At 37.3% G+C, this 21,397-nt stretch overlaps 1 protein-coding gene across 4 annotated transcripts; it reads left to right on the top strand.

Moving 5' to 3' along the window:
- The first annotated feature begins 975 nt into the window (after positions 1-975).
- Positions 976-12,156, top strand: il21 (interleukin 21). 4 transcript variants are annotated; one of them, XM_076889774.1, is made up of 9 exons: positions 976-1,056; positions 1,718-1,745; positions 2,829-2,895; positions 5,934-8,858; positions 8,970-9,011; positions 10,751-10,864; positions 10,989-11,027; positions 11,154-11,234; positions 11,396-12,156. In XM_076889774.1, exons 4-9 carry the CDS (start codon positions 8,733-8,735, stop codon positions 11,414-11,416), a joined length of 423 nt encoding a protein of 140 aa, XP_076745889.1. In that variant the 5' UTR covers positions 976-1,056; positions 1,718-1,745; positions 2,829-2,895; positions 5,934-8,732; the 3' UTR covers positions 11,417-12,156. The 4 variants fall into 4 exon arrangements, with proteins under 4 accessions (XP_076745889.1, XP_076745892.1, XP_076745893.1 ...); XM_076889777.1 differs by having other exon boundaries at positions 2,829-8,858; XM_076889778.1 differs by lacking the exon at positions 1,718-1,745 and having other exon boundaries at positions 1,000-1,056.
- Positions 12,157-21,397: the final 9,241 nt, after the last annotated feature.

Raw genomic sequence — 21,397 nt, 5'->3', positions numbered from 1 at the left:
AGCCTCGGGCAGAACCAGGCTCAGGGAGGGGCGGCCATGACCAGTTGGGGTGAGAGAAGGAAGAGATGACAAAAGACTTGAAATTAAATCTATCTGTTTAGTTGTGGAGTAACTTGCTATGAAATCTGTGCAAATGAAGACTTGACCACCTGAAAAACAACATGAGCTGTCTTTACTCCAGCAGACAACCTCTATTCTCCCTCCTTGAAGAATATAATAATTTGAAAGCTGTTTTTCAGGAAAAGAAAGGAAAAACGGATATCCAAAAGGATAACGTGGCCTCAAACACCCTCGTCTTGCTTTGTTTGCTCAACAGTTTTATTAGGAAACTACAAGTGAACACCAAACGTCATTCTGGGGGCACGTCTCGTCACCTGGTAGCCATTTTCATACGTGTCCAGGCACAAGTATCGACATTTAGGCTGCTGTTTTGAAGCATTCTCTAAATGTATATGGGAGGTGGGGTGTCTACTTTTATAACACCGTATACTGCTCTCCGCCAGCATAAAAGGTTTTTGTGTCATATTTAGAGTTGAGTTTAAAGGTTATTTTAAATTTCTTCCAGCAGTTAGACTCATCACTTTAATAACGGCATAAAAGAAAGAGGGTACTTTACCTGCAGGGAGCAACCTAGTTTGGAAGTGTAGGTGTTCAGACAGTGGATGTTTGATTTTAGAACAAAACTTTCCAATTGGAGTTTGATGTTTTGCAACAGTGTCAGTTTCAAGGCCTTAATATCTTCACGGCCCCTCAGCTGAGTGTTATTCCCCTACTGTTGTGGTTAAACAGTATTCACAGCTCATGGCCTGTTCTGTACTCCCACTGCTCCGCTTGTTGTTTTTCTCTTCCCTTCAAATGATCAATTTCCAAAACAGCTAAACCTTTTAAGTCTGGTCGTTGCTGGTAAAAGTCAATCGCATTAACTCTTAAAGGTCAAGAATGTGTCACCATTATGTAGGAAAGCTGTCTCGCAAGCCCCCTTTGAGTAAGATAAACTCAAGACAAAGTAATAACTGTCATTGTGCTTAGAAGAACTGACGGGTGACTGCAGCAGTGGTATGTTGGCTTTTTAAAGCTTCAGCTATTTATCTAAAGATATGTTTAGTTTTTGCAATATTAGACATTCTATTATTTACAATCTACTGCTATGGTGATGTGGTATTAGTTATAAAATTACCCTTAAAAAGAGCAATGTCAGTTTTCAGTTTATCAGTATTTTGTACAGTGGAGACACATTGTAGTTCTTGTATTATTTAAGGTACTATTTAGTCCTATTTGTATTTAGTCAAGTACAGTTAAGAAGAAAACTTGCATAGAAATCAATGTAAAGGCTATGATGACCTTCAAGATGTTGCAACAGAGAAAACCTATAGTTCAGATCTTAAGATTGCACACCTGACTCCCACACATGCCCTGCATTTTAATGCTCGGGGTTTGTGTGGAGATGCGTTGCCACCCCTTAACCACTTACCTTTGAACATATGAGTAGGTCAGGTGTGTTCTACTGTAGAAGAGAAAACCTTGGTTGACAAATGGCACGCACAAGCAGGTTTGGTAAACGGCATTGTCTTGCATCCCCACTGTGCCAGCAGCAAAGAACATGGTTTCAGAATTTAGTTCTAGTTCTTTGGTTAAATACTGCTTCTTTCCACAAAATAACAAAAAAATAGGTCACGTTGGCTCCTTTTCATTAGTTTTCCTATATGTCTTTTGTCAGATCAGTCACGGTGACCCGATTTATGCAGGTTTGTGAAAACAAAACATTTTGAATAACCCACTTTCCATCCTTTTCTGAGTAAATGACTGTGCAGAATTGTTTATTTTCATAAAATAATAAGCAGGGTTGGGCCAACCATTGGGATGACTTTGCAAAGTGTGAAAATTGCAGATTTCACACAGAAAACATTAATATTTTTATTTTTTTTAATTAAAAAATTGGTACACGGGAGTGGAAATGCAAGGAAAATATTTCTAAAGTTGAACTGTTTGAATCATAAAGATGTCAAATACTTTAGTTCTAAAATGCTCGATGAACATGTGAATATTTTGTGTCTCCAACGATGCTGTCACAATTTTTAGCATTTAATGTGCACTTTCAGCTTGTTTATACCTGTTTATTGTGTGTTCTTAACTAGTATTTACCATCAGGCAAGTTATTCCTAGGCTATTTCAAGCTGATAAAGTGTGGGAACCTACTTTGCAGCTGCTGACCAAACTCCTACAAAATTAGCCGGCTATGCGTGAGAGACTCTCTTTATGTGTAGGCCAAAGAAACCAAAGTTAAACTCTTCATTCTGGTTCTGATAACAGAAACTGCTGTCACAAGATAATTAAAAAACAGCTCGTTATGCAGTTTTTTATTTTAAAGCTTTTATGAGATTATCAGATAAGTCACTGTATTGAGCACTTTTTGTGCGATCTGGTCACACTCAGAAGGAAAAAAGAAAAATAGTTTAGCTTTCCTGTCTACTGGAATCAATATATGAAATTCCTCACATTTTATACGAGAAAACTTCCAATCAACTTTGTGGGTTACCATACTGAACTCTAATGCGCTGCAGGCTAATTTCATCAGCATCTTGCCGATGGTAAATTCCGGCTTGCTGATTTACCACTGGCCTTGTAAGCTTGTTTCGTTATGCTTCATTTATCAAACTTCATCTGTGATTGCTTATTTACCCGATGACAGTGTCAACAGGAGCCGAAATCTACATTTTGATATTACAAATAGCAGCTGGTATCATCTTTGAATGCACTAATGATGACTCTGAACAATAAACAATATAAACAAGCCTTGTAAACAAGCTGTGTCATCCCTTTTGTCATAGCAATGAACAAGACCAGAAGAGGCAATCCCCCACCCACGGCAGCTTTGTATCTTCCTGTACACTTACGGTAATGAGCATGCTCACATTTCATAATCATTGATAATCTCCTTCATTTGTCCTTGCATCTAAAACAAAAAAAGTCATCATGTTTCTCTCAGTCAGCATTTTAATTAAAAAACATACACACTTACTTAAAAAATGCCAAGATGCGTGTGTTTCATGCAAACTTTCAACCTCGCGCCTACTCTCTCCGCACCACGGCAATGCAAACTGTTCACAAAGGGGAGACCACAGTGTAGGAAATCATACTACTGCAAGTGGGAGTAGGAAGTCAACTACATTATCAAGAAGAAGTAAATAAATCTGCCTCACAGTGTCAAATGCTTGAAGTGCAAACACATGGTGAATTCATGAAGATCCTTTTAACTTTCATTTAAACTCCCTGAAGAGACAAAGAACACATCTTACATTTTGTTTTTAGGCCATGCCACCCATACTGAAACCATAATTAGATGAATTCACATTAGAAGAGCACGTATTAGACACGTATTTTATTTATTGTATGCATAAGAAGAGGTACACGTGCAATAAACAAAAACAAAACAAAGCTGTCATTTACGGTTTGAGCAAGCAATATCAAGTCAAAACAAAAACAAATTATGATACTGATGAGCAACAACTGTGGCCGAGCTACGTAATAATGAAATACAGTAGCAGAAAAATAGACAAATCATTTGTTGACAAAAAAAATCAAACATTTACTTTTGATTGACATCTGGTTTTAAGTCACCTCACACTGATAACTCGTGGCAAAAATGGTGTTTAGAAAAATGAACAGGGGTCTACTCTTAACCAACTTCAATAAACTGTAAAAGAAAAAAATACAACAAATGTTATTTATTCTTTATTTTCAGTGTAAAGTAAGAAAAAGGCACATAAGCATAACTTGTACACACATCTAATGCATTGCAGATACAACTGTTAAATCAGTCTCCTAATATGATGTCATTTAAGTAACACAGATTAAAATATTTATTCATTCTGTGACATCTCAAGCTCTCAATGTCAGTTTACACTAAAGTGACGTTAATCCAGCTTACCTATCGATACCAAGACATTCTAACTATTGTTATATTAATAACAATAAACTAATGTAATTTTAAGAGTTTTGTATCCATTAGTGAGATGTCATTACTGCACCAAGGTAAATACGTATGCTGCTCTGTATGCTCTTGTAGACATTCGGCTACGTCGTTGAAGACAAAGCGCGACTTGAAACAAGCCGCACTTTTTTGTCACTGTGTTTAACACTCTGGCTGACCACAAAGAACATTTCTCAGTGTGGCATGTCACGTCTGACCAAGACTGTTAGTCATCATTGAAAAAACATGTGTCAGTAGAGCATTGTTTTGCAAAGTTCCCTGGAAAAAGCTTGAGATGTTAGTTCTAGATATCTGACGATAACATTTCACTTTCAACTAGTTTTAAAAAGTTTTAATTGATGGCCTTTTTTCATAGTCGCATAGATCAATTAATGTTAGTTTTATGTCAGTTTGAATGAGTAACTACAGTACAACTAATCCAACTAACTCTTGTGATGCTTTGAAATTAAGTGCAGTGCCTCTGCTGTATTGGTGAGGTGCCTCAGAAGACAAAGTAGAATTTCAAAGTTTCCCTCACACATACAATTTTGTGAGAATCTGGTCAGGTTGAAAGCTAGATGTCTATTGTTATGCATCAACTTTTGCCAATTGCTTGCTCATAGTGTGTTGTCTTAATGTTGTTGTTTTTTTTTCCTGTATTACTGTAGCGTCCTTATCTTACAATATAAAGTTGCTATTGTGACTTGGTGCTATATAAATAAAATTACATTTAATCGATGACCATTAACTAGCTGTAAATTCCCCAGACTATTCCCTACGCTACTCTTTTATTGGTTCAAGTGGGCATAACAAGTACGTTGTACCAGGAAACAAGTTGTCTTAATTTCATTATCAATCGATACACAAATGTCAATATTTTTGTCATCCAAGGTTTTGTGGTGTACTTGTAGTGTGAGATCAAATGGCCATGTAGGTAATAGATGCATGTGGGAACCAAAAAAAGGAACAATAATTTGAAACCACTGGCTGTAGTCTGACTAGTTTTCTATTAGCTTTTAACCAGTATGCAGAAAGGAAGTGTTGAACAGGATATCTGTTGCATGGATATCCTGGTTAAACTGAAAAAAACTGGCTTCTAGCCCAGCAGACTTAACTGCCAGAATAACCGTTTAAAGTGAGCTTGCAGGGGGATAGTCAGTCTCAAACTGGGACCTTCATTTTTGTTAGACGACATCACCACATTTACCATTTTACATGCATTAGATACAAAAATAATAGAATTGCACTGGGTAATTTCTTCTGTTCGTCTTTAATTTACTCATATTTGTAATGAATAATATGTAACAGCTTTTTTCTCCCTGGCTGTCCGTTTAATCAGAATGACTAAACACAACTTTTAATTTTTAGAGGTATTTTTTTAAGATTATTGTTTCTGATTGGAATTGAAAACTGGTGAATCAATTAATACGTATGACATTAATCCAGATAAAGTATTAATGTAAAAATGTAAAGTAAAAATGAGGTAGATTTTCACTTCTTGAGAGGATTTTCCTATTACTGGTTTATTATTTAATCATTAATAAACATTTTGGAGTTTTTTTTACAACTTAAATAAGCTATTTGACAAAAAAATGGGGAAAATGATGCACAAAGACCGTTGTTGGACCTGCAAATGGAAAAAGAAGCTAAGAGCTATGAAATGTAAATGATACATCCTTATGCTTATGTAACACCTTGAACAATCTTGCACCTTTATTTCCACTGCATTTCTTTAATGATAAGGGCATTGTCCCTTATCTCCTCCACTAATCTCTATAATGGGGGAGGAAAGGTTTTATGAATTCCTCATGTCAACATGCTTTGTAAGACTTAGACGTAAAACACAAACCAGCACACCACAGGTGGGTTAGGAGGGATTCTCTGGTGGTGACCAGATGAGGAAATTCTTTTGAATTTTGAATCTACCTGAGGACACTTTTTCCTTTCTGTGTGCGCATTACAGAAGGTACTCCTGATAAGACGCTGAGGGTGATGCACCTCTTAGACCAGTCGGAGCCCCCACCCACCTGTTCCCTTACGCTGACGAAGAGAGAAAACAGACGAGAGGGGTTTTCTCTTTCACTCTCACTTCCTCTCTTCTGGTTGCCGTAGATTGTTGTAAAGATTGTGTGTATGGAGAGAACTTGTGCACTACCACTGACGGGGCAGAAAGACTGAGGTAGCATGAACATGGACATACTGACTAACCTATGATACAATCTGAAATTCCAAAATGTGTAAGTTGTGAAGTGGAGTAGATGACCATCATTAAATATGCAGTGATATTTCCATAAAAGGTTTCCTATGGCTAAAATATAACTGTGATTAAAGATTGGTTGTCATAATAATAATAATAATAAACAACAACAATCTATTGTAATAAAAATTGAGCTCATCGACTATGTCTTTGTCTTTTAAACACAATGACCTCAGAAGCGGATTTTAGTCATTATCTTTTAAAACTGCCCAATGAAAAGTCCCATTTCAGTGAAAGCATAAAGGAGACTTTATTTACATTTGGCATTGACATTCAATTGAACTCACAGACAATGAGATATAATATGGGATATAATTCAGATTGTCAAAATTTCACATCTCCTCATCCTCATCCTTTCTCATTAAAAACAGTGTGTCAGGAGTCAAAAAAGGAAAACTCTTTCTCTTGACCAAATTATTTAGAAAGTTAAAAATATGAAGGAGAATTCATGAGGACAGTGCCATGAAAATCCAATAGCATGGGTGCTTAATTATGCAATATTAATAGAAAGTTGCATGTTGTTTCATGCAGCCAACATGGTGACAATGTTACCTTAATACCAAGTTTGTGACTGTGATGGACAAAACAATGTAGTCAAAGTGGCAACAGAGCATGAAATGATACAGAGGCAAAGGTGTGTAAAGCTTTTATTTTTTAAACTGCATCCCAGTGATGATGATTGACATGTCTAACATCATGTCAGCACAACACAAACACAACCATACAAACAATGCAATCAATGATAATTCCTGACAAACAGTCAACAGTCAAGTCAAGCAAAGCTGAGCACGGGCTTTGTCGATCTTTCTGAAGTAGAAGGTTATACAGACCTATGCAACTTCTACAAATAAAAGTGAGAAATATGACTGCTGTTTTCTCTCACTGTGGTGAACCAATGCATCAGATGACTGACATAATGTGTTTGACATAAGCAAAACATACAAAAATTCCCAATATACAGAAGTGCTTTCGTGCCAGTGCGAGTTAAACTACAGACAATAAACCTGAAAGTGAAAGAAAATAGTAATTTTAACCCTTAATTCGGCATTCATAAACATCTTGTTTAAGTTAACCAGAATCGAGTGTTTATTCAATCACTTTTACAAGCTATTCAGTTTTTACACATGTGACAATAAAAAACTAAATATAAGTAATATGTGGTGTTGCTTATCCTTGGAGAATCTTCATTTTTCATTGCAATTTTCTTACATGTGTATTTTTAGTACAAAAAAAATATATTAATTTGAACTAACAAAAACACAAAAGAAAAGACAGGCAATCCAATAGCAATTACCTATACTCCTCATAGCTGTTGTAATATTTTTTTTAATATATGCATTTTACTATATATACACATATGGATAAAACTGAACTGTTGATCTGTTGCTCACCAAAAGTGGCAGCAACTAAGCTGTTGAGTTATTTGAAGAAAGAACAGACACAATCTTTTCAACCAGTTTTGGATGTGCCTTGAGAGTTACTGATAATAATGAACACCTAGGAACGACCAGATGCCTAACCGCCTCACCTACAAAAATAGTTGATTATCAAATAATTACAATGTAATTACAACATGACAACATTTCTTTAGAAAACCTCTTTTTTCCCCCCCTGCAGACCATCATTAATCTGTGAGTCTGTAACAGCATGTGTCATCCTTTTGAAATGACGTGACGCTGTCAGCCCGCTCCATAATGACACATGCAACTGTTTCAAGGCATTTCATAAGCAGACCCTCTTAAGCCGCTGTACGTTTCCTTGATCTTGCAAGTGGACAAAGAAATGTGTAAGAGACAAAAGAGTGAAATAGCAGCATAAAGAACTACTCCGCAAATGTTACTCCAATATTAGCTTACTTCCTTATGCACTATGAAAATACAACATATATATATACACACACACATATATATGCACGTGTGTGTGTGTGTGTGTGTGTGTGTGTGTGTGTGTGTGTGTGTGTGTGTCTATACACACACACACACACAGATGTTTTTTTGGGGTTTTTTTCATGTCTCTTTGGTAAAACATTAACTCTTACAAAGGGTTTCCTGTTGTTGCCGAAGATATTTGTCCGTGTAGGTGGCCACAATGCAGTGAATGCATTCAGGTTGTCAATACCACACCTACAAAGAATACCTATGACACGGTACAAGCTTTGGCTCCACTGATTCAAAGTGAAAATGGGAAGTGTCGTCGCCGTTCCTCTAGTTTCCGGGTGAGTCGGGTGCACTCAAACGAGTTTACATTCACACACTAGTATCTATAGGCCCCACGCACGCGCGGCTTGACGCCAGTTTCGGATCACGTAGTGGTGACTGCCAGTGGAAAAGAAAATTTCATTACTCACACACTAGTTTCTGCAGTTTTCCAACTCTGTAAAAGTGGTTTTCCTGTGTCCTCAGGGATAAGTATAAAAAGGTAAGCGACACAAGTATCTGCATTTCCAGTAAAACTTGGGTAAAGCGTCTTTTGGTGAATCGGTGCCTGCTGCTGACACTTAACAATATGAAGCTGATTGTTTTTTGCCTTTTCACAATCTACTGTTGCTCTTTGGTCAAAGCATCTCCCATGGAGCGCAAAAAACTACAAGAAGTCCTTAGAGAGCTGAAAATGCTCAAACGCGACTTTCCGGTTAGTTCATCTACATCAACTTTTTAACTGCTTTAACTGCATTTCACAACTTGCTTTCTAGCAAACTAACTTTCATTACCTAATGCAATCTTTTTTGACTTCCTTTTGCAGAACACAGAACTCATGATGAATACTCCACCAAAGGATATTGAGGTAAGCAAAACTACTTTAATCTAAAATAATGCAGACCGTATGGTCACCACTACGATAAATATTGGTGGTTGCTTACTCATTGTTGTTATGCTCCCACTTACTGTAGTTAGTTTGTCAGGCGCCGGGTACTGTAGGAGTACATCAAATGATGTGTGAAATACCAAAATGTGCAGGGTGATAAGCAGCTGTAAAACTCGAAACTTAAAGGATAAAGGTCCAGATTTAAATTTCGCATCTACTCTTTGATCACAATACTTAAAAATAAATGACTGTCATATTAAGGAGCAGAGGAACTGTCATAAAACGTTTACAAAGTAAAATGTAAGCATTTAAAATTTAATTTAGCAAAAATAAAATCCACATAATTAAGTGTTAGACAGGATTAAAACTACATTATACATTTCTTAGTTTAATTAGAAACAAAAATACGACTATTATACAGAATATTTATTAAAACCTTGCACTATGAAACCATGCATTTTTGTTTTTCTGAGTTGATTTGACTAAGGTGAAATCCTCAAAAAGGCCATATATATTTCAATATTTATAAATAGAAATGACAATATTTACTTTAAAGGCTCTATAGCACATCTTAGCAATGAAACCTAAAAACATTTTGTAAAGTTTTGCAATGCTCTTGTGGTCAAATCCTACATAGTCTCATTATGTACCCTTTATATAACTAGACTTGTAAATGTTTATTAAGATGCACTGCATTACTAGTAAATTCTAATCAGCCTTCTTTCTTGTCAGGCTTATTCATTTTCATTCAGTGAGTCAACTCAAGAGTGTGCTCAGTGGATTTTTTTCATTTTCTCACAGCTTCCTTTGAGTGAAATGTGATGAGTAATCAAGCAGAGAGCAGACAAAACCATTACACTTCCTCACGCCACCTCTCAAACTGAGCATTTGACAGAATGCTAGAAAACTTTTGAGTCAATATTCTGTTTAACATCTTGCAAATTACAGTTTATCTCACACCGCGAATGATGAGGATTGCCAAGCATCTGATCTTGCTTTGCAAAACAAAGATTATGGTTTCAAAATGAGATCACAACACTAAACCGTAGCAATAATGATAAGATTTAACAATAACTGTAGCAGAATTTCTGATTTTTAAATGCAGCAAAACAAATTACGGCTAATTCGCTAGGCAGATATAAAATACTCAAAAAAACTTTGACCCAAGCTGGCTGAGTTCACGGGTGTCACACCACACTGGAAAATGAGTATCTAAACAGAAACAAGTGTTTCACATGGGAAAAATTGCATTGTACCATCAGCATTTTCATCCAGATTTTTGGAGGGAAACAATTCATACAAAAAAAAAAAAAAAAAAAACCCTCTTTCACTTAACAGAAAGTTATCATTGAAATAGTGGAAACTCTGTTTGGTTCAGTTTCATTTTGTATAAAAATGTTTTTGTGTGCATCAGATTGGAAAGTCAACTACAATGAAGTCATGAAATGAAACTACAAACAATAGCTTTCTTGGAACAATATTTTTCCTTACATTGAAACAAAGAAAACTCATTTTCATAGCCAACTGTAAATGAAGTAGAACTGTGCATCAAGCTGTTGTGTTCCCTTTGTATGGTGCTCCGTGTGATATATCTCATTTAAAAAAGCAAATGTATTTAAAAAGACCAACCGGAACCCTGACATATATATATGTGTGTGTGTAAGCTGGGATAATCATGATGTCATATTCACCATCATTTCTTTTTCTTTTCGTAACAGGACTGCTGTTGTCTGACAGCCTTAACTTGCTTTCGGGAGACTCTGCTTCAACATTTTGGCATAAGTGGAAAATATCAGAAAAAACTTTACAAGAGTCTTAATCATACCCTTACTGTAAGTACATTGTTTGGGGTGGGACTCACATAATAATATACCTTAAGTCCTATTCTAAAGACTAATGTCAACATTTTAGTACACTGCATTTCTAAAACTGGCATATTTCTTTCAATCATTGCAGATCAGTGGACTGAACTTTTGTAACACAGAAACTTCTACGGTAAGTAAAAATTAGTCAGCATTGCTTTTTTTTCTTGATTGTGACTATTGTTTTTTCAGTTTGTACACAGACTCTTGTAGTAAACGACCATTTAAGTAAACTCCTTTCTTCTTTGTTTCTTTTTAGACCAACTGCTCAACCTGCCACTCACATCCTAAGGAAAAAGCATCAGAGTTTTTCAACAGACTGGAGTCTCTGGTTCAAAGGGTAAGGCTATTTCAGATATATTTCAGAAAGCTATACATAAAATACTAGACCATTTTGTTTTTACAGTAAGCTTAAAATAAAAAGGCTATGCTCTTTAATATGATCATAAATGTATTGATGCTTGTACAGCAAATTAAGTATTTATTTTCATCCATTTTTAGGGTCTAAGCAGAATCAACTGAGATGAGCTGAAGATCCATTAGCAACTTTAGAGAAGACACTACTTTGTAAAGGGCCAAGGCACGTCGAAGATTGCGTCTTACAGCCTGATAAATATTTAACTTATTTATTATTTATTTATATTGAAGTGGTTAACTCACTCAAGCTATCAGGAAAGCTGCTCTGCTGCCACCTTGTGGACTTCGTACCCTCAGTCAGTGAGAGGGAAAATTAATTTATTCATTCATTTTGTAGTTCTCAAAGAATAGTTTAATAATGACATTTATACTGTGTATGAATTTCCTTAGTACATAAATTATTTTGTAAAACAACTGTACCATCTGAAAATATCAAATTAATTACCATATATTATTTGATGTGCCTAGTTTATATGAAGGACAGATTCTCTGCTTGTAGCAGGAACTGAAAGACAAGTGTTCTATTTTTTTTAATTTTTTAGCAAATGGGCATTTTTTTCATTCTGGCAGTAGTCCATTGTATAGTTAACAAGTCGTAACTTTCTCTTGTCAACTTCATATAAAAGGCAGGTTGATATTAATAAAGACAGTGTCTAACTGTGCTATCAAACTGTATTTATGATATAGTTTATATGTTTAGATATTTATTGTTTAAATGTTTGATACCAATTACAAGTTTTTAGAATTACTTTTTTATACGTGCTGGACTAACTGAGAAAAATAAATATAAATGAAATTCACAGAAAGTGAAGAGAAATTGTGTTGATGTTATCCATGTTTTTTGGTTGTTTTTTGTGTTCGTATGACGGGATGTGAATGGGTTAATGAGGCATGTTGTTCAAAGTGCTTTGAGTGCTCGAGTAGAGTAGAAAATCACAAATAAAAGAACCAGTCCGTTTACTATGTTTTGACCTGACATGGTTCTGGAGGCACTTCCTGAAATGTAAAGATACATTTTCCAGGAGCTTAAGTTTAATCCAAGCGTTGCATTTGCATTCAGAAGCTGTAAAACAACAACATGTGATCAAACAAGCTTTGACACACTTGCAGCTATATCCAAAAAGACAGCTGGAACACTAGGAGTAGCTAAATCAATATATCTCTGAAGAAGAGAGAACTGGTAAAATGAATAGGTTGTCCTGGGTGTTCATGGAAGACAACAGTGATGGATGATCACAAAATCTTTCCATGATAAAGAACGACACCTTCTGGACAAGACTGTGTACAAGAGAGCAGAGGCTTGCACAGGCTTCTTCAAGGTTCAAACCATACTAGTTTCATAAAACTCTGAGCAATACTCTAGGAGTGGAAGCAAATCTTGTGAAAATGAAAAAGTGCCCATGACAACACAAGAACCATGGCTCTGAGACCCATTAGGTGACCACTGAGCACCTTTGGCCAGACAAGCTGAACAGAAAAAGCTAAAAATAAAAGGTGTGTAGACATGAAACTAAGATCAGCAGGAAGATAAAAGAGTAGTGCTCATGATCCAAATTACATTACGTAACCTGTAAAGCACAATGAAGGCAATGCCATGTGTAGGCATGCATAGCTTCTAGTGGCATAGTGTGACTAATGTTTTCTAAGGCGCTTGGAAAGAAAAGCATCTGGACTTCTTTAAGTTGCTTGAAGACGTTTCACCTCTCATCCGAGAAGCTTCTTCAGTTCTAAGGTCACATGGTGGAGAGTCCCAGATTTAAACCCAGTGGGAGTTTCCCCCCAACAGAGGGACAAAAGGACCCCCTGATGATCCTGTACCTAATCACATGAGCCAAGGTGTGAAAACAGGTGTGGGTCACAATCAGCCAGGGTTTCGGTTGAGCTCATTGTGAAACCTGGCCCCACCCTATCATGTGATTTCCTTGAGGTCAAATGGCAGAGGTGTGAGTGGGCGTTAAGGTGTCTGGGAAGGGATCTCAAAACTGGGTTATAGATGTGACTAATGTTTGCTGAAGATACAGTTAGGGCCATATCTATTTGGACACTGACACAAGTTCAGTTATTTTTACCTGTTTACTGAAACATATTCCAATTATAGTTACATAATGGACATGGACATACTCTGTAGACTCTCAGCTTTTGTTTCAGGGTATCCACATTCAAATTGGATGAAGGGTTTAGGAGTTCCAGATCCTTAATATGTAGCCATCCCCTTTTTAAAATGTCCAAAAATAAATGTAGAGTTGACGCAAAGGCTATTTCATGGGCAGGTGGGGGCAATTTTTTTGTTATGTCATTATTAATTAAGCAGATATAAAGCCTGGAGTTGATTTGAGGCGTATTTGGAAGATTTTGCTGTAAAAAGACAACATGTGGTCAAAGGAGCTCTCTGTGCAGGTGAAACAAGTCATCCTTAAGCTGTGAAAAAAGACAAAAAGCTATCTGAGAAATTGCTACAATACTGGGAGTGGCAAAATCTACCGTTTGGTAAATTCTGAGAAAGAAAGAAAGCATCGGTGAACGCACCAACGGAAAAAGACCTGAAAGTCTATGGAAGACAACAGTGGTGGATGATCACAGAATAAGTTCCATGGTGAGGAGAAACCCCTTCACAACAGCCAACCAAGCAAACAACCCTCTCCAGGAGGTATGAGTATCGATATCCTCATAAAGAGAAGGCTACATGAATGTAAATACAGAGGGTTCACTTCAAGGTGCAAGCCACTCATAAGCCTCAAGAATAGAAAGGCTAGAGTGAAGCTTGCTTAAAAAGAAAAAAAAGAAGAGAGCATTAAAAAAGAAAAAACAAAACAGCATCTGGTGATGCCCATGAGTTCATTACTTCAGACTGTCATTGAGTGAGCAAAGTGTTTTCAACCAAGTGTTAGAAATGAACATTTTATTTTCAGTTATCTAATTTTTCCAATTTTCTTGAACCTCTGAAATAAAGGGGCAATCTCTTTGTTGTTGTGTAACTGTAAATGTATATGTAAAAGTATGTTACATGTGAAGTCATCAAAGTGTGATAAGTAAACCAGGCAAGATGGTGGACCTAAACCAATGACCCTCTTGCCGTAAGGCAACAGTGCTAACCACTGTAACCAGTAACCGTAAAACTATAGTAAAAAATAACCAGATATTACTATAATCAAAAATACCAGCACTGATTCTAAGGAATAATTGTCTAATAATTGTCTTATGGCATGTGTAATCAAATATTGCTTGGATGGAGAATCAGTCGTTCCCATTAAAACTTTAATGTTAAGTTATGAAATGAAACAGCCTTTTACCATTAATAGGTCGCTGAAATAGCAGTTCCGACTAGGATATACAAAAACACAGGTGTCGAAGTCCAGGCTTTGAGGGCTGGTGTTCTGCAGGCTTTAGATGTGCTTTGATCCAACACAGCTGATTTAAAGGGCTGAATTGCCTCCTCAACATGTCTTGAAGTTGTCCAGAAGCCTGTTAATGAACTAATCATTTGATTCAGGTGTGTTGACCCAGGATGAGATCCTAAAATCTGCAGGACACCAGGCATTGAGGCCTGGAGTTCGACACCCCTGTACTAATGGTAGGGTAGGATTGTAATTCTTGAGGAGCAAAGATGAAGAACCTACCCACCACCAGAGGGCAGTATATTGGCAAGTGTTAAATATATATTAAAGTGTATTAAGACTTTCAAAAAGACATGAACACATAAAAATCCAGTGTTTGCTGTTCAAACCTAATGAAATCTTTTAGAGAATATCATAAATGTACAGATTTATGCTCATATAGTGTTTAACATAACATCAAACTTACGCAGCTTTAAAAAGGGTGAATTTTTACAAGTAAAATCCAAGTAATACATGCGAGTAACCTTGTTCTTTCTGAATTTTTCACCAATGTTTTTGAATGTTATGAACAGGTGGATTTACAGAGTTTGCAAATGTGGTAAAACCATGTGTGAAAACATATATGAGAAGAATACCACAGACTTCAAAGATCATGCAGCAACCTGGCAGGCCACTAAAAACTCTCACAATGACATAAGTGAACATGTTTTTTTTAAAACAGGTGTCCCCGCTACAAACATGGACTTCCCAGATGATAAAGGGGGATTTCAGCAAAACAAACTCACTCACTCATCTGTTTTAACCAAGATGAACTTCACACCTGTGAAAAAAAGTCCTGCAGACCCTGTGGGTTCAACCACTAGAAAAAGCTTTGGTCAAGCACAAAAACAAAAACAAGAAAAACAAAAAACAGAACCACTCAAGATGATGAGTCATAACTACTGAATTGCGCTTTATTCTTATTCATTCAATATGATCAGCATACTTTAAAATATACTGATAATAAATGCTTTCTTGGATAAAAAAATTGGGGTTTTCTGAACCGTAAACAAAGCTTACGACAGGTGCCAACATCGCCTATAAGTGTCTTTCCAGGCAAAGAAGAAAAATATGTTTTGTGTAAAAGGTCAGATCAGCAACTCCCACAAATGGAATCAATTTTATGTTTCAAAGATGGTGAAATTTCCCTTTCTGGGTACAACACCAATTGTGATACTCTAGATGAGTGACAAATGGAGGGATTTTTCCTTTCATAAAAAACAAACAGCGCCACACCAGACCCGGTAAGGAGACTGACCACCAAGAGAAAAGATCTAGTGTTCACAGTCATATTGGGATCATATAAGAGCTGTACTACAAAGCATGCTCAAGTTATCCAGGTGTGGTGACCATAAAGGCAGACTTTTTAAGTGTTACACGATTTGTTCTCTTTTAATCTTTTAACATGGTGCACACCCCATGTGCTTCTGGGGAGATTATATCTGTCACATTTACTGTAATTATTTCGCTATGCTATTAGCAATACAGAGTGCAAAGTCTGAGAAGGTTTATAAAGTACTGATGCAGTATTGATATTGTTTTCCCAACACTGAAGACTAATGTAGCAAGTATCCATGATCACAGCTAACAGTATACCTACTATGTATGTATTTAGAACATTCATATTAAAATGAGGCTTACTCACTTAATCCACGATTCCAGTCAAAACCTCCGCTGACATATACATGCAAATTGGGCAAGTAGGAAAGTAGTTAAATATTAACTGCTACAACCCACACTGAAACATGGAGTTTTCAGTGTGCTCAGTCATAGGGGAAGTATTTGGAAAAAGAATCAAATCAACAAAAAACTACTAAAATAATTATCTCTTGTCTCCTGTGGGGAAAGAGGAAAGGATTTAAGGAAGGAAGAAACTGACTTATATAGAAGTCTACTTGTGCAGTAAGTCTTCCTCACTAACAAGAGGGGAGCATGATGAGAAAATGGAGCGAATACTTTGAGGAGGTGATGAATGAAGAAATGAGAGAGTAAACAGATGGAGGACAGTTAGTGAACTATGACGATGATGAAGATTGGAAAGATGGTCGTTCGAGCTGACATACCTGTAGAAATATGGAGATGTCTAGGAGAGAGGGCAGTGGCCTTTTGAACAAGATGGTTTAACAGAATCTGGTAGAGTGAGAAGATGCCTAAGAAATAAAGAAGAAATTTACTGGTACCGACTTTCAAGAACAAGGGTGATATGCTATACCTGTTGCACTGTTCCTTTGTTGTTTTAGACAAAGTAAATGATAAGGTACCACGAGTGGAACTGTGATACCACATGAAGAAGCCAGGAGTGGCAGAGAAGTATGCAAGAGTATGAGTGTGTGACAGTATTGAGATGTGCAGCAGGAGTGACAGGTGGGTTCAAGGTGGTAGTGGGATTACATCATGGATCCACTCCTTTGCAGTCTGAGTCTCCATGGACTATGATGTTTTTGCACACATCACTGGAATCTGTAATGAGAGTAGTGAGCAGACGGAAGAGAGCCTGGAGAGGTGGACAGAATGAGAGAGATCAGCATAGCAAGCTGCAAAGAAGGTAGATGAGTTGTGTGTAGATGAGTCTGCAAAGAGAGGTGAGGAAGAGAGTTCAAGCAGGGTGGATTTGGTGTAGATGAACATTGGCAGATTTGTGACAGAAGGATAGCAGAAGAGTGAAAGGGAAGGTCTAAAAGATGGTAGGGAGACCTGCTATGATGTACGGTTCAGAGATGGTGGCACCAACAAAAAGACCAGAGGCCGAGCTGGAACTGGTGGACCTGAAGATGTTAAGAGTTTTATTAGGACCAAACAGACAAGATTAGAAATTAGTATATCAAAAAGGACAAGTCAGGTTAAGAGGCTTGGAGAGAAAGATACAGAGCCAAAGCTTAGATGGTTTGGACATGTGCAGAGGGTAGTGGACATACTGGACAAAGCATGTCGAAGACAGAGCTGCCAGGCAGGAGGAAAAGAGAGAAACCACAAACAAGGTTTATGGATATCCTGAAGGAGGACATGAGGGTTGCTGTCATAGAGGCGGATGCTAGGGATATGGTGAGATTGAGTGGAAGAAGAAAGACTGTTGGAATAGATGGATGGATTTAGAGGTGTAAACAAAAAAAACAAAAACAAAAAAGCCGCACCATCCATCCATGAATCATCTAGGTCAAATGGCAGCAATATAAGCAGAGGCCAGGCCAGCCAGGCCTCCCTATCCAGATGCCCAAACCTCCTCAACTGGCTGTTCGGTGCAGAGGAGTAGCAGCTCTACTCTGAGCCTTTCCTGAATTACTGAGCTCCTAACTTTTATCTCTAACCACATAATTCCTGAAGCATTTAAATGCCATTACCAGATGTCGTCTGACTTTTACTTTCGATCCCTCTCATAGTCTGTGGTGTTTTTTTGTTTCTCTTTCCCCTCATCCTCCAACCAGTCATGGTAGATGGATGTCCCTCTATGAGCCCAGTTCTCCCAAAGATCTCTTCCTGTTGGAAGAAAGATTTTCCTTCCCAGTGCTGCAAATGTATGTGGATAGGGGATTATCTGATTGTTGAGGTTTACCAGATGACAGATAACATTAAGCACCACGAAGCAACTGCTATGCAGATAAAACTACATAGCAGTTGTGATTTTTTTTTTTTTTTTAACGTGCCAAAAATCTTGTTTTTCCTCACAATTTTTTTTAAAAACAGACCATAAAGTGGGCTTATGCACTTTGACAGATATTATTTGAACTTCTGAATGTTACCATTTTGATTATACATATAACCATTATATACACAGCTGTTCACTGGGTGGTTTTATGGTGCACATTTTGCTGATACATAAAAATCAGCAATCAATAAGAACTATTTTTGAAACCACATTGTGCACTTTACCTGCCATCATTAAAACAGGTAATCTGTAATAAAGGTTGGCTAAGTTCACTGTTCAAGAAAGCCTGGAGGATACTGATTCAGCACCAAACTGGTTTCGCTTTGATCTTTTAAGAAAACACCCCAGCGTTGCCAAGCTAAAGCAAACTTTTGCACTGCAATAGGGAATTGCCTTTTTTTAAACAGCTGAAACCACATTGTGCAGACTGCAAACAACCCAAGCAGCTGTACTGCAGAAAACATATGCATACATTAAAAAAAACATGGTGTGTGCCTGGTGAATGCTTTTATGAGACCATCTCTATTGTGAGTGTCTTGATGTGGGAAAGTGCACAACAGGTTGAGGGTTTTTCCTACTGTGTCTGTAAAAAAAAAAAAAAAAAAAAAGTACAATATGAATTTGTGAAATGCAAAAGGCTTACAATGGCTCATGTCTCCTTCAGATTTAGGAAATGCTAAATGATTAATTAATTATTTCCTTACAACAGTGGACAAACAGATGGCTGAGCAGACACACAACCTGAACCGCATGTGGCCACACTTGCAAACTAAAATATAAATGTTTTAAAAGTAAATTATACGGCAACAAAAATATAAATTATTTTACATCTAGAACGTGAAAACAAACTTCTGTTTTCTAAGTATTAGAAAAGGTTTGCTTGAGGCTTGGAACCACAGCCGCTCTTTTTCTGTAAACTTGGAGATTACTGTTTAAACTTTTTAAAATTGTGAATCAAGACTTTTCCGTCTTTGTCAAGACTAGGGATGGGTACCGGTATCCGTTGCCATTATGGCACCGGTTCTGACATAAATGGTAGTAACCAGACCGAAAAGCAGCGCACATTTCGGTGCTTTATTTCGGTGCTTTTTTTCCTGAGATGTCATACACTTTGGATTCTAGCCAATCATTTTACCTTTGCAAGCATAGTAGGCGGGCCCAGGTACGTACGTTCTTTTAGAGCAGAGCTACAGATTAAAAATGCCCAAGGCGAAGCGGTTAAATTCTGGCTGTACTTCACAGCAAAAGATGCAAACTCAGCAGCCTGCAACAAGTGCTTTAAGGTGATACTGTGCAAAGGAGGTAACTCCTAGAATCTGTTGAAACACCTGGCGACGTATAGCATTTTGTTAAAAGCCGAGAAATGCGCCGTATTTGATAGCTTGCTGCAAGATCTCACACCGTGCACATCTACTGCGGGTGGGTTGCCTGTTATCGGACCCGGAGTTAGCAACATCCCCCAAAACCCGAAGAGTAGAGTCCTGGCCCCTAGCCCTGCCAGTGTAGCAGAAATGATGACGGATGATGATGCAGCAGCAGCCGTTCTTCTCTGCCTGAGTAGCTTAATGTTGTTCGTGTGTAATTTACGTTGAGTACGCTAACCACGTTCTTAAATTAATGCATGTAAGGTGAACTAGCAAACACCGTCGTAGTTAAATGAGGCTGTCTTCTTGTTTGATGGTAGCTACTCCCTTCACCCTGGCCAAAAAGGTTAAAATGACCAAAGAAAAAGTGAAAAACAGTTAAACATGAGAGGTTTTTGGATAAAGTTTGTGTTTTTTTCCATTGTTTAAGCACTGCTTCCAGCCAAGAGTGATGCCATAAATCCCCTATAGCTGCAGAAAGGCTAACATTGTTATCTTTTTACAAAAAAACCCCAGCTGAACATGAGAGGTTTTTGGACCAATTTTGTGTTCTCCATTCTTTAAGCACTGGTTTGAGCACCGTTTAAGCACCGGCACCATTTCAAAAGTACCAGTTTGGTACTGGTATCGGATAAAACCTAAACGATACCCATCCCTAACCAAGACACGAGACCACAGATTCTTCATGCGTTCCCAAGTACTTTCTCCATTAACATGTGTTCTCCACATTTTAGCTCTACATGTTTCACAGAATAACAAAAATAGATGCATATCAAAAGCTCATAAAGTGTTGCAATATGCATATTGCAACACTTTATCTACTAAAATGTAGATTTCACAAGACAGAGGCTCAAAGTCTTTTTGACAAGTGCACAAGCTTAGTTTTTTTCTCAAATAGGCATATTTGGTATTCAATGCTAACTTCTCATTAATACACCAATGAAAGAAAGCATTTAAGTTGTTTAATGGTATGATTGTACAAATGACGGTTGACCAAAATGCAAAATTCATACCTTTCCCCTCAATGAAATGATTACCTATGTAGTTCACGTTGTTCATAATAACTACTTAGGTTTAATACCCAACCCTCACATTGAGGGTCTTGGTGTAAGCTAGCTGGAACTTTTGTCATCACTTTCGGGGAATAATTTTGGTTTAATTTCTGACACTTAGTGCATATCACTAAGATAATCACAGATTCATTGATTACAGGTCCATGCTAAAAGAAAATGTTCCATACGCAACACATTCTTTTCAAGTTTCAGTTCTCTGAACCCGTCACCTTGAGATTACTGATGCCTATGAAGCTCAAGAAACGCCCAAACATAATGACTGTTCTCACTAATGAAAAAATGGTAACAATTACAGTATCTCACAAAAGTGAGTGCACCCCTCACATTTTTAAAAATATTTTATATCTGCTTAAGGCATAACACTTAGATACAATGTAAAGTAATCAGTGTACAACCTGTATAACATAATTTAGCTGTCCCCTCAAAATAATTCAGTACACAACAATGAATGTCTAAACTGCTGGCAAAGTGAGTACACAACTAATTGAAAATGTCCAAATTGTGCCCAAACTGTCAATATTCTGGTGGCCACCATTATTTTCCAGCAATGCCTCAACTCTCTTGGGCATGGAGTTCCACTGGAATCCTCTTCCACTCCTTGATGACGACATCACGGAGCTGATGGAAGATGT

The sequence above is a fragment of the Maylandia zebra genome, linkage group LG2, assembly GCF_041146795.1.
Source record: "Maylandia zebra isolate NMK-2024a linkage group LG2, Mzebra_GT3a, whole genome shotgun sequence".
Taxonomy (NCBI): domain Eukaryota; kingdom Metazoa; phylum Chordata; class Actinopteri; order Cichliformes; family Cichlidae; genus Maylandia; species Maylandia zebra.
The sequence above is the reverse complement of the archived record's forward strand: the minus strand, read 5'-3'. Positions and strand labels throughout refer to the sequence as shown.